Source organism: Thermobia domestica, chromosome 14 (genome assembly GCF_964235325.1).
Source record: "Thermobia domestica chromosome 14, izTheDome1.hap1.1, whole genome shotgun sequence".
NCBI lineage: Eukaryota > Metazoa > Arthropoda > Insecta > Zygentoma > Lepismatidae > Thermobia > Thermobia domestica.
This window is the reverse complement of record NC_137467.1, coordinates 48,802,382-48,816,141: the sequence shown is the minus strand read 5'-3', so window position 1 is coordinate 48,816,141 and position 13,760 is coordinate 48,802,382. Positions and strand designations below refer to the sequence as shown.

At 36.2% G+C, this 13,760-nt stretch overlaps 1 protein-coding gene across 1 annotated transcript in view; it reads right to left on the bottom strand.

The window, feature by feature from the left end:
- Window positions 1-9,632: 9,632 nt before the first annotated feature.
- Window positions 9,633-13,760, bottom strand: part of LOC145669818 (uncharacterized) — a 52,430-nt gene continuing 48,302 nt past the window's right edge. The window contains exon 5 of the mRNA XM_081738161.1: window positions 9,633-9,842. Within this exon, the coding sequence (XP_081594287.1) occupies window positions 9,633-9,842 (210 nt within the window). The remainder of the gene's footprint in view (window positions 9,843-13,760) is intronic.

The window sequence follows — 13,760 nt, the reverse complement described above, 5'->3', positions numbered from 1 at the left end:
TTTCCAAACCTTTTTTATGGTTAAAGGTTCCAAAGTATGTACGATCTCGAAATGGGGATCATGGGACATGCCGTGAATACATTTTGTTAGCTTAGATATTTTTTGTCGAAAACAATACGGGTATTTTTTTCAGTTGTTAAAGATATTTTTGTTCAAAACAATTTACATACACTTTTCTCAGTTAGCACTGCAATTGTAAACAAACCTGTATGTAAACGTACCTAGACAATAAAATATGCAGCTACCGGAAAAAATACAAGATAGGTAAAATGATAGCAAATAGTTTTAATTTGAATGTCTTCAAATTCAAACTGCAGATGGATTTACTCTACTTTGTGATACACATCAATGCACTCCATGTGCAAACCAACATTGCATTTGTAGCATTGTTTCCTTACATTGATTTTACACACCACGCACTTTCGTTGCTTGCCTTCGTTTGTTCTTTCCAAAGAATGCCCAAATTGATCTCTCTTCATTGCATGCGCTATATCAGTACCAAATTTTGACTTTCTTGCAGTTGGTCGTCCTAGGTTTCTAGGGTCTGAACACGATTTCAGATATGAATATTTTACGAAACTGAAGAAGAGAAATTTTCTTATTTGATATGCAGTAAATTTTATGAGCGTTCACAATAGCGACGTCAATAGCATTTGTGAAAAGAGGAAAGTACAATATTTTCTCTCTGATTCTAATTCTATATTTCTGTACCTCTCAGTCTAGTTTGTCAGCTTCTCCATGTACTTAGTTTAATTATGAATCATCAAAAGTTCGGCTACTGCCACGTCTTCTTTTTCGGAATGAGAATATCTTCGTCCTTTGACAGTCGGAAGCACAGCTTCTTGGCTACTTACCACTCTCACGCACCGATTATCATTCTAAACAACAGCAACCCCATTGTCCTCATCAAATCTGTAATCATTGGATCCTCTCTTCTCTTTGGAAAACTCTTTATCTTGTTTGAGTGGACAGTTATTCATTGTGTTTGATTGCAGTTCCTGTTGCGCGTACTCCACAATCTTTCAGCTGTTTCAAGAGCTTATGGCCAGTAAAAATATTGTCAAAATACAAGTGATGAACCATAGGATCTTCTATTACCAATAGCGTCTGATGAACAACTGCTTCCCCAAGTCCCATGTTTTGAGAGTAATCTACGCCTTTGCCTTTATAAACACTCATCTTGAAACAATATGCGGTCTCGGAATACAAAAGAACCCACTGCTTGAAACCAAACCTAACCGGCTTACCTCTGATAAATTGTTTTAGAAAGTGATGGCCATAATACCGAACCATCTGTTCGTCAATGCTTAACTTCTCAGAGAAAATACCAAATTTCATAAAAGCCTTGTTTAACATATCAATAAGTGGTCGAACTTTGAAACGTTTATCCCTATCACTAGGTGCAATAGCAGCGAGATCTTCGTTGTCATTAAAATGAATGTACTTTTTAATATCCATAAACCGGTTCCTACTCATGCACTTTCTAACAATACCTACATTCATATCATGATCTTCGCACCAATATAACCGTTGTTGCGGGAGAACGTGATATCCACTATATATAAGAAAACCAAAAAAATTACGAACACAGCCCCATACCAAAGAAAAATCGTGGTCATTACTCTGGAATGCGTACTTTACGCTTTCTGAACAATATACTCCAACACTTTAACGCTAAAAAATAATGCAAACACTTCCACGGGATTCTCGGATTAGTATTCCAAGTATTGGACTGCTTAGGGAAAGAAAAATATTCACCATCCTTCTTCAATGGGCGACTTTTATACGAACTTGTTTTTTGCTTGTTGCTAGGAACTTCTGGACCGTTTGAAACACTTTCAGCTTCGTCACTAATAAACTGAGTGCCGCCCGAGGTATGAATCTCAACAAAACCAGGTACATCGCGCGGAGCTGTATCAACTAATTCTTCATCGTCACATTCCTCAATATCAGAAAGTGAATCTACAATATTAGGAGGTAATTCGCAAATGTTAATTGGAGAATCGTCCTCTAAATCTTTATTTTCGAAGGAACCAGGATCAAGAAGCAAGTCTTCTACTTCTTTGAGTGTCAAACACTTTCGACTCATTTTCTAAAAATGTTCACAAGGAAATTGAAGAAAACTAAAACACACTAGTCTATTCTGATAACTGATTTGCGTACGTTAGACGATAACACAAACAAAAGCATGAAAATAACGTGCATACTTCATATATTACCTTACAATCACTGCCTACCACTCCAAATGAAACAAATCTTGGAAGTGCTGCCACCAACAACACAACGTATTACAACTATACGTTGTATATATTGTATATTTACTACTTGTAAATTTTTGGGGCGTAGAGTATTTTATATATGTACTAGATTGTCTATGCCATTTGAAGAAGAAAAAGAAAAAAATATGTTAAATATAATTGTACAAGATCGATAAAAAGAAGGATGTTTATATGTTTGTTTATGTTTTAAAATAATAGTACTTTGGATATGAGGTTGTCAGAAGCAACCAAAATCATGATTCAAATAAATGGATGAATTGCAGCAGAGGAGTTATCGTTTTCTTAAGGCTCAATAATAATCAAAAAAGAACAAGATTATCGTTGTATATGGTGCCGGAACCCGGGAATGGAAAAGTAGTAAATATCGTTTTAGAAGGACAGTAATCAGCGATCAGTATTGAGCCCAATATAAATTATACTATTTTATGAAGTGGCAGGATTATATATAGAAACAGTATGAGTAGTACTGATAGTGAAACGATCGAAAGTGAAGTAAGAGATTCAATCAGATGTTGGAATTCTTAAAAGAAAAATCCCGACAGATCAAGGTACAGGCTCAGGAACTAATGGACCAACGAACAGTACGGAGGCCATAATTGAAACAAACGATTACTGAAGAAACCTCATCATCAGTCAGCAGTAACGCGTTAAATTAACCGGAACATTCTACAAATCCTAAATTTGCACCGATGAAGAAATATGATACTATTGATTTGAATGTTTGGATGAAATTAGATGAATGTTCGTATAAGCGTACTGCCGTAGTGATTGGATCATATTATCCTGACTTTTCTCTTCGTTCAAATGGTTTTGATTGTCCTATAGATGTTGTGTATAATGAAGATTCTGGTATGTATCAGTGAAGGAAAAGTTACGATTAGCTTCATCTTGAGAACGCTATTGACTGTCTGTGTTCCCCGTATATTCAACATGATATTAATATTATGGTTCATGTATCAGGAAATAAGTTGATTCCAATATTCGTGAAACGCAGAAAGAAAACGAGTGTTCCTATTAGTGCTTGTATTGATTGGTTGAGTAGTGTTTGTGAATTATTCATTCAAGGAAAAGACCAAAATGAAATTAGTAAACAATCCGATGATGCTTTCACAGAACGTGATGCAGTACGTTGATTTTCATCATCCAAGTGTAAGGTTGCAAAGTTTTGAAAATCCATCAATGATTCGATAAGTACTAGTTTGAATCAAACTAACCTTAATCGAAATCAAGTTCAAAGTGTCCATATGAGACTGAAGTGTGATCCCAATGTAAAAAGTTCTGTTATATCCATATGTACCGGTAATGTAACCGAGCCTAATTACAGAAGGAACAGAAACCATGGCCGTAGAGAATACCGTAGATATCACGTAAGGGACAATTACAGATTCATTAAGAGACACGACATTTCACTTCCAGGGAAACGAAGAAGAACGGAACCTAATTGAACCGGTAACATAACGCAATCTAATTACAGAAGAAACAGAAACCATGGCAAGACAGACTACTGTGGATGTCATGTAAAGGACAAATACAGGTCCATTAGAACGAACAGTATTTCACCATCTGTGAAACGAAGAAGAATTGAACCTTATTTGGCCGATAATATAGCAAAATCTAATCATAGTCGAAATAATACGAATGTCATAAACGCTGTTGAGATGACAGGAATTACGGCGAAAATTCTCAACGTAAGATACTAAGACCTGTAGAAGTGAAGAACGCGGAAAACCGTACCCCACTTTTTGATTTTCAATGCAACTTATATGAGGCCGTTGGACATGTAACTTAGATTGGAGTTGTGGCGTCTGAGGGGGTCGCACTCAATTGATTTTGCTTTAAATATGATTATGATTTCGTTTCTTATTATTCGTACCTTATGTGAGTTCTATGATGTTAATAAGACGTTAATTATTATGCTATGTCCTGATTATTATCGATATTTCAATCTTAATATATATATTTTTTTAACTACATCTTATATGCGATCATGTTGTGTTCAAAGAACTACTATATGAATATCACATTCATCTTTTTCAAAACCTTTTTCATGATGCTTAGGTAAATAATTACTAACTTGTAACAAATATTTAATGGACCCGAAAAAGGACTTAAATTAAATAACTTCCAAACTAAATTTCGAATGTGCCTTATCGTCGTTGAAATGTATAAATAAATGAAAATGGTGATAAAGTTTAAAATAAATATCATGATAAATTTGATAATATTGTTATAAAATTAAATATGAGATATATGTATGTATAATTATATGAATTGCAATTTTCAAGCATACGACGTGCATTCGAAAACTCGAATGATTGATATGTAAAGGTCAAGGGTCCAGAATTCTTTTTATTTTTATTTGGAATAAATGAATAAAAGGAAAAGTCCGAAGAGCGCCATACCATACAATGATACGTTGTACATGTTGTATATTTACTACTTGTAACGTGGTATATTTACTACTTGTAAATTTTGGAGGGGTAGAGTATTGTATATATGTACTAGACTGTTTATGCCATTTGAAGAAGAAAAAGAAATATGTTAAATATAATTGTACAAGATCCAAAAAAGTAGCATGTTTATATGTTTGTTTATGTTTTAAAATAATAGGACTTTGGATATGAGGTTGTCAGAGGCATCCATAATCATGATGTAAATAAAAGGATGAATTGAAGCAGAGGAGTTATCGTTTCCTTAAGGCTCAATAATAATTATAAAAAAAACAGATTACCGTTGTATTATTATCTGGTGCTGCCACCTGTGATGCAATTGTCTGTCAGTCTACAGTATCTTCAAATCAGTGGTGGAAACTCACTGTAAAATTCAAGAAAATACTGCTCTTTCTTAAACTTTACAAACAGGATAAAAAACAACACGCTATGGCACATGATCCCCAAATGCGGATCAATGTTATTGCATATATATTTCAGATTCTAAATATTGTTGAGCACGTTCATTCAGTTTAGTGCAATGTAGAAGCATTGTATGTACCGTAGTGTGAAACTAAAACCCAAGTCTACTTCCATTGTAAAGTTATTGATAAGATAAATTTATTGTGTATTTTCAAAGAGAAAATTTGAACTTGTTTTAATTTATTAGAATGGTAGATATGATTTTGTGTATAATAATGCCAAATGTTCGTTGCATACGTTAACTTCAATATTTAACTACAGACCGGAACTAACAAAACACGATATAAAGTCAAGAGGATTACAGAAAAAACATATTTAATCACCGATCCCCAAATGGAGATCATGGATTATGCGTTTTATCTTATGGTGTAGATGGAAGATAGAATAAGAAAAATAAATTCATTCATGGCCGGCCACAGTCCTACATAAAAAAAAAGTCAGATTGCACCATAAGCAACGTGTACGTTTTCGTTCAATGAGAATTGTCATTTGTATAATACATCAGGAAAATGGATACAGCAAACCCATATATATGTCGTCTTGAGTTATGCACAACCTCCTTCATTTATGTAAAAAATGACTATGCTCAACTAACGAAGGATTGGTATGTGCCGGTACTAAAACGGGTCTACATTAGTTGTTTGTTTATGCTTATATAATATTTTTCTTTCAGCCACAGGTGACTGCAGCAACGAGTTTAAAACAATTTAATGTTTGTTGGAGTCCACTCCAGCACATACAAATTTTCAATAACAGCAGTGTACATATGTAAGCCGCATTAGTAATACTTGAATGAAAGTATAGGATTCTATATTGCTATAATAATAAGTACACTTACAACTCACCTCACAACTTAATAATTAGTGACAAAAAATTTGCTGAATAGAACACAATAAAGTGACACGGTGAGAAGAAAAATTTAATATACAACTATCAGAATTGAGACTCTGTGCTGAAACATTTTAGTCTCTGTTCCGTATTAAAATCCACCCTGGTTTACAGGTCGATTTTGCACTTTTCTCCATTGTATGTAAGAGGATAGGGTTCATTGTTTTCCTGCCCGCTTTTGTTCACATTTCATCTCTGGAAATTGTTCAGCTAATAATAGAACAAAGTATTTGTCGAAAATTTCATTGGATAACAATTTACTCATGAGTCAGTTTTTATTAGTCTAACTTTTACATGACCGGCATATTGTTCATGTACATCTTAATCGGATATAAGGCTAACTATTTCAGAGGAATTAGATAGGGTATCCAACTCATCGGAATTATCCCAATCGTCAGAAGAGTTCAAAAATTCAGAAAGAGAGGAAGGAGTAACGGAACTTGGTACTTCAAAAGAGTCGAGCTGTTCCGGCTCCCATGATGAGTCTGTTATTATCGCATCATTAACTTCTGGCAAAAGCATGTTAGAGCGTTTTTTTCCCTGTTTGATCTATGATTTGCTAACTGGGTCTGAAGTTAAGGACTCAGAGAAAGAGGGAACGTCTTGCTCTTCTCCATAGTCATCAGTGGAGGGATCCTCTCCGGAGACGGAATCAACCGTCCAACCACTAGGCCTCCTGGTAGATATTTGCTAGTGTCCCTTGATCCTAGGCTCACCAGGGGAAAGCTAATTTGTCCGGTCGAGTTTGTGACTGTTAAGCTCGGAAATTCGCACCAGTACAGTGTTTGGATACGACTCGAAGGTTGAAAGCCCCAGAAGTACATATCCTGTCGAGTGTTGTCAATCATGAATATATATTCCCTTTCATTGGTTAATTGAGCGTCATATGGAAATGTTTAACAATTTCAACTCTCTAGGTAAAAAATGTCCCTTGTCTGTCCAACCCATGTGAGTTGGCTTCAATATCAATATTAGTTAGGTACCTAGGTAAAGTCATACAAGTGAAGCTAGGGGATTGAGGTCGAAGGTCGTGCAGGTAAGTGGTATTTTAGCGTTCTCTTCATGATTCACAGTAACCTACAGTAGAACTCTCAAATGTAACCTGTTCCCCTCGATCGGTGGTTTTCTTCCCGTTAGCTGACACCAATAGATCGCTAGGAGCTGGCCGCAAAGTGGCAGAATTCCAAGGGTGTTGAATTTGGGGAAGTTATATTTCCTAATTATGGGCTTTGTTAACATTGGCTTATCCCTTTCGGAAAATGCATTGATGCTATTTACTGACAATTCTATTGACTCCTACTACATTCCGTATGGTTCGTATGTCCCTCCTTGCGCATCTACCTAGTGAGATGAGCGCGAAAAAGTGCACCATCAATAATCAACTTTGAGGAAGAAGAAGGTTTCTTCTTTCGTATTCTGCGTTGGTTACGCCTTCAAACCATTTGGATGGTGTCGAGGGAGGGACCGCTTCAGTAAGCGTAGTAGAATTATTCAATATGCTGTTAATGTAACTTCGGGAACTTGTCTTCTTTTGTGTCCACGCAGAGCGTGGAGAGTCAAAATTGTAAATTTGATCATAGTGTTTACGACGATTATAACTTGGAATAGTACGCCCAGTAATTTTTGGGATCGAATCTACATATGCGTCAAAATACTCATTCCAACGACGTCGTGGATAATTGGACTCGCAACTCTTTAGAAGTTAGTGAAATTTATATTCCGTTTATTTCCTTTCTTGGCAGCTGGTTGTTTCGAGGGTTGTTCGAAGTAAAGCCGTTGAGAAGCATTCCCATATGCGTCAGCAATGACGATAAGATCACGCAAAGCTGCGAAGACATGTCTATGTAAATGGTCCGCCCCAAGTATTGCTTGTTATGAATAATACTCAGACGGAAATACTACGAAATCTAAATATCGTCCCATAGCATTGTTCAAATATTATACGAAATAGCAAGGAACACGTATTACTTTCAATAACTCGCTAGGTTTTGCGCCGACCTCTTTGATCCTGACAGCATTCTCACTGTCAATACTCACTGTTTACACACGAAATTAGCACTCAAAAGGGATATCTCAGCTCCGGTGACTATCAGAGCAAAACCCCACACCTTGACCCTACTCTTATCTTTACGGTGCACAAATTCCCCCCACCTTAAACCAAATAAAATATTTTTATAGTTTAGGAAGTAGTGTTTTCCAGGCTCTGCAGATGTAATCAGAGAAATAAACGTCATACAGAAAAGTTTAATTGGCGCTCTAAGCGCTGGCCAATCTATTCTATCGTTTCTCCAAAGTATTTCTGTGCGTTTCCTCATATATATCGATTGTTTTCTAGTTTCTAATTTTCTAAGATAGTCCATACATTCATCTAAATAGTTTCTGCTCGACCCCGAGTATTAGCTTCTGTAGATGGTCTGGTAACAAGGTTTCTCTAATCTTGCAGATCAGCTCAGTCTCATCTAGATATTCATGAATTTATTTACGATCCTACATTAACTTTTAAATGTAAGATATGCTATCCGCCTGCATTCTGCTGCCTATGTTGTAAATCATTTCGAGATTATGGATATCCTGATAATGGATATGGATATCGGGACGGTAATGGATATCCGGAAAAGGAAGTTGTATTTTACCTTTTAGTTCTGAGCTTAACGTACTCTGGGTTGCTATTTCCACAAAGTAAGACGCAGTTTCTGGCCCGTTCAAGCAAGTGGGAAGTAATCCGCCATTTCCTGTAGTGTTCAGTCGTATATACATAGCGTTTAATCGTAGGAAGGGAGCAAATTCTGTACAACCTCATATTTACCAGCAGAAAATAACGTTATCTTCACGTACAGGCATATATGCTTGATGTTGAGTAATAATAGTAGAACTTCGTGGACCACCTGTGGGTTGCCGAGATTGCCAATTTCCTTTCAGATATAAATTTGAAATCTGAGGCTTCTCTAAACTAGGTTGGGACGAAGGTTCTATAACCGGACTTTTCCTACATTATCTTTCAGGTTTAATACTAATGTCATCTTTATGTTCTGAAATGGCCTGGTGTTCTGAAATGAATCTAATTTTCGACTGCTAGCAATTTCTTCTGAATCGCTTCCAGGCGAAGAAACTCAATATTCAGGTACTCTGATTTTTATTGTGAGGGACTGCACCTTCGCCCAGATTGTCGTAGAAGCTATCCTACTTAAGTCCTTACTTTGTCACTCTGTACCTTGTTCACGTCTATTTTCTTTATTTTCAAACGTTTTGGCGCCATTATTAGTGGGATAACCACATCTTCTGGGTGGAGAGGGAAACGCGTTTTTCAGGTGGTCGTATTCTCCATTTTTCCTGGTCCATTTTTCAGTTCTTTGGTGGCTGATGATTCACCATTGCTATCTTTCGATCTTGTATAAGCTGCATATAATAAACTACAACTAGGTCTTACATTAAGTTTTCCTGAACTGTACTTGGTTGTAAAAGAGGGGTGGATAAGATTTTGATTCATCCATTTATTTTATGCACTCTATCGAAAGGCCGTATTCTCCGTACTCGAATATCTTTTCTACATCTCCTAAGAGTCGTTGTTATCCGCTTCTATTTCTTTCTCTTCCTTCCTTTCCGCCTCTTTCTGATTAGAAAGATGAACAGGAGAAATAATATCAGTTTTCTTATCCTCTTCAGCTGAAGGTCTCGCCACAATACCAAGGTTGACGTCATCATCTCCTTCCCTACCATTACTGGGAATGATAATTTCGATCTGTTCTTTGGGGCATGGTTGGCACTAGAGGTTTCAATTGAAGTAGGTAATGTAATCTTCGAGGTTCCACCAAGTTAACGACGTTTTCTCATTACCCGACAAAATAGGAGTTAACTTTGGGTTACGTCTATGGAAATGCTCCGTTTCTTTCTTGGAGAGAGACATTTCCGCAGATTGTAACCGGTTTAGTTCATCTCCCAGCCTTGATTCCCTTACGGTACCCTCTGCCTTACAGTCGGAACTACTAACGTTTCCATCAGATCATTTAACTTGCCTAATTACACTAAGCAACTTGTTTATTTTTTCTAGGTGCGCGAGCTTCTCTAGTCAAACATTATAGGATTAGTTTGGGTAGTAACACCACGGAAAAATCGAGGTCAGTATTTGCTTCTATTATATTCATTATCGAAAATCTAAAGTCAGTTTGAACAATAACGTCCATTCCCGCACGTTAGCTTCAGTTTGATCCACAATATTGATCCTTCCTACTGCCAACTTCCGTTTTATGAGATTAATTTTCTAAAATTTAGTTATCTGCTTCTTTCTGACGAACTGGGTTCGACTCTATGTTAGGGTCAACGCCTGGCGTAGATTCTAACTCAGTAGTGGCCCTAGGATCTACCTGACCAACTACAATTAATTTTGCTATTTTTACTACCTGGTGTAATTTGCTTCGTTTTACAACTCCCTTGCATTTATTCCAGGCGGTATTTTGTCTATTTCCAATTCAATAACCAAAGTTCTAGGTAATGGAACCGGTTTCTCGTTTCTTTGTGCAGGATGAAGCCCAGCTCCTGCAGAACTAGAAGCACCTAAGGGGGTTGTTTCACAACCTACCGCAGGACTTCAGACTTCGGAGTGGTGGATACAAATACAAGGTTTAATACCTCGTGTCAGTACACTTCGGTGCATAGCTAGGTAAAAATCGGCCAAATTGAGGAGTAGCGTATCCTTTTTCTTTAACGTTATCACAGTATAAACAGTATACAGTATCATATTAATCCCACATATAATAATTAATTGCCAGATGGCGCCTTAGGCAATGTGATAACATTACTGCGTGCCAGCGTTGTTTTATTTTCTGTACAAAACTCATGGTTGTAATTTACAATTTGTTTCTTCTATTTCATTGGTGGCTATACACTTATTCGTGATAACGCTATGATTGAACATACTTAATATTATAAGAACTTGCTTGGATCTTATAGAGTCAAAGATAGTTAACGGATATCACTTTTAAAGCTCAAAATGTCTAATGGTGTGTTAGCACGATGCGCTAGACAAGAACATAATTGAGAAATTAGATTCAAAACTACTTACGTCTTATAATCGTTATCTTATATCTGTGTTTATGGGTTGAGCATTACCAGTGTACAATACGCCACTATTCACTGACTACACACTATTTACCATATGCACCTCGACACCAATAAAAATAACAATTTTCATGATATTTATTAAAATAATATATATTAAAAATGAAATTGAACCTGTGATTTATTGCAGCAGCGGTCTCACCGTTACACAGGACTGGGCAAACGACATAAGAGGTGTAAATAAAAAAAATCAGTAACAGAGATTCCTTCCACCAGCTGTTACGGTTTGTGTATATATAAGGGTATGTAGTTATAGTTTAGAGTTAACTGTTCTTATGCGAGGTGACTCCACGCAATGATGGAGCTTCCACCATTTTTTAGATATTTGATAGAAAACACAAATTGTGTGCCTTTGGAAAAGTAATAATCTCACACTATTCCACTTAAAACAACTTTCATTATATACTTTGCCTTGTATGGATTTGAAATTCTCTGTCTCTCTCTCTCTTTCTTTTCTTCCAGCGAAACGGGGCTGTAATTTGTTAACATCCCGTATTTAATATCAGATACTCCTATCGTATTTGGTTCGCTGGTATGAAGTGAAGCTGAATGAGGAAACGTATTGAAGTCGTACCTCAGTTGTTTGCTATTTTACCTAGATCTTACCCGTAACCGTTTTACTATAACATCCCCTCTACGTGAAGTTCAAGTAGAAGTGAAATTTCACAATAATCGGGGTTATTACAATATTAGAATAGTTATACAAGACGATTACAATGAGTGGAGTCATAACTATGTGAGACAAAAAAATGCTTATATGCATCATGATTACATAAAACGTTAATATTAAAGTTTTTCCATGTAACCTATAGACTATCTCAAACCATCGAGTTCAATAATGTGTCAATGTTTCGTTATTCCTTTCTCTTATTGTTCAAATTTTTGAATGAGGGGAAAATAGTAAAAGAGAAAAAGAGTAAAAAGATACAGAATCAATTCGAAGAAAATTAAAAAAGGAAGATTATACTGTTAAACCCATGCTATGTGAAGATTTACGCCTCTTGCTCATTAAACTTAAACTTTACATGCTAAATTGAACCTCAACCTAGAAATTCAGTCTCACCATACCTGGTTTATAACGAAGACTGCTCCTTATTTATCAGGTAGGTTTTACACGTCAGATCTGTTGGATAGTCGAAAATGTTCTTGTAACCGGAGCTTATCAAATTCGACTTTCGACTCCTTATATATTTTCTGTCTCCCATTTCTTCCTTGGGGGAGACAGTGGAAAGAGTTAGGAAGGGAGAAACTCCGAAGCAGAAACTAGGAGTGAGAGATGGAATGCGAAACCACTAAATATGAGGGTATGAAGGAGTGGGGGAGTGCTCCAAGCAAACCACACCAGCTCCCCGTTTCCCCCTGGCGCCAAGATGAGCAAATCCAGCGAGCTTTATTAGCCTCAAAAAAGCTTTGCCAAGGATGTTTTTGATATTTACACTTTATATATTTTTTTTTATTTCTCTTGATTTTTTAAAAAAAACTTTGTTTCAAAAAAATTGTCTGTTTATTTAATTATTTCTACATAGTTACCTCTTCCGTGAAGCATCATCTGTGCTTCAGCTGTCCGTAGGTACATTTCAACCAGGTTAACATGATCAATAAATTCGTATCCCGAAACGGTCGTTTTCACCTTATTCCGCATATGTCAATGCATCGACATCCCTCCCAAGAAACGAGGAGCACACAATCCAGAAATCGTAAGCTATCCATCGCGCTTAAAGCCTTATGAAACAGTAGAGGTATTCTCCTCGATGCGCAACATGAGGACGCGCCATGCCGTAGAGATAGGAATCGACATTAAACGATTAGAGATAATGGCTCGACTACCATATTCATACAAGGTTTTGCTATCAATATTACTGTGAATTTTAGATTCCGAATCACCATAAAAATTCAATCTGGAATTGAATCACCATAAAAATTCATAAAATAGCAATCTGGAATTGAATCAAATGCAATTCTTGTGTGAGGTTACCGAGATAACTTTTAACCTCCAAAACAATGCCCTGTATTTGTACGTTCGGTTTTGAATCATTTTTTCTATCTTTATTTAGTTCTTTTACACTACTCTTACAACGGTAACTGTATACTTAAGGAAAAGTAACGATTAATTAATACGACCAATTTCAGTATTAGTTTTATTTAACCTACTTTTATTCATAATTATTTTTGGCATGTACTCTACTACATGTGCTAGATTGGTTTCGATTTTCAATTTCACTGTCAAGTAGCGTTCGTTGCTTTAGACAAATTTTATTTTCGACATTTAATGTTTTGCTCTCATACGTTTGAAATCTTTTGTTTAACGTCGTAGATTAGTTGGTGAATTGAATTTTTGCTGTGAATTTCTACCTGCTCTACTATATATGATCATTCATTAAAAGTATATACTATTCTATCGTTCATTTGTACCCTAGTCTCGGTGAACCGATCATATACTTCAGTTTTTAATTCTCTATTTTCTCCCTTCATATAATAACAATTTTCTGTTTTTTTTCTTATTGAACATGTCACTATCAATTGGTTTCCTTGACCACATTCAAAACTTCTTGTTGTGAAGACCCGC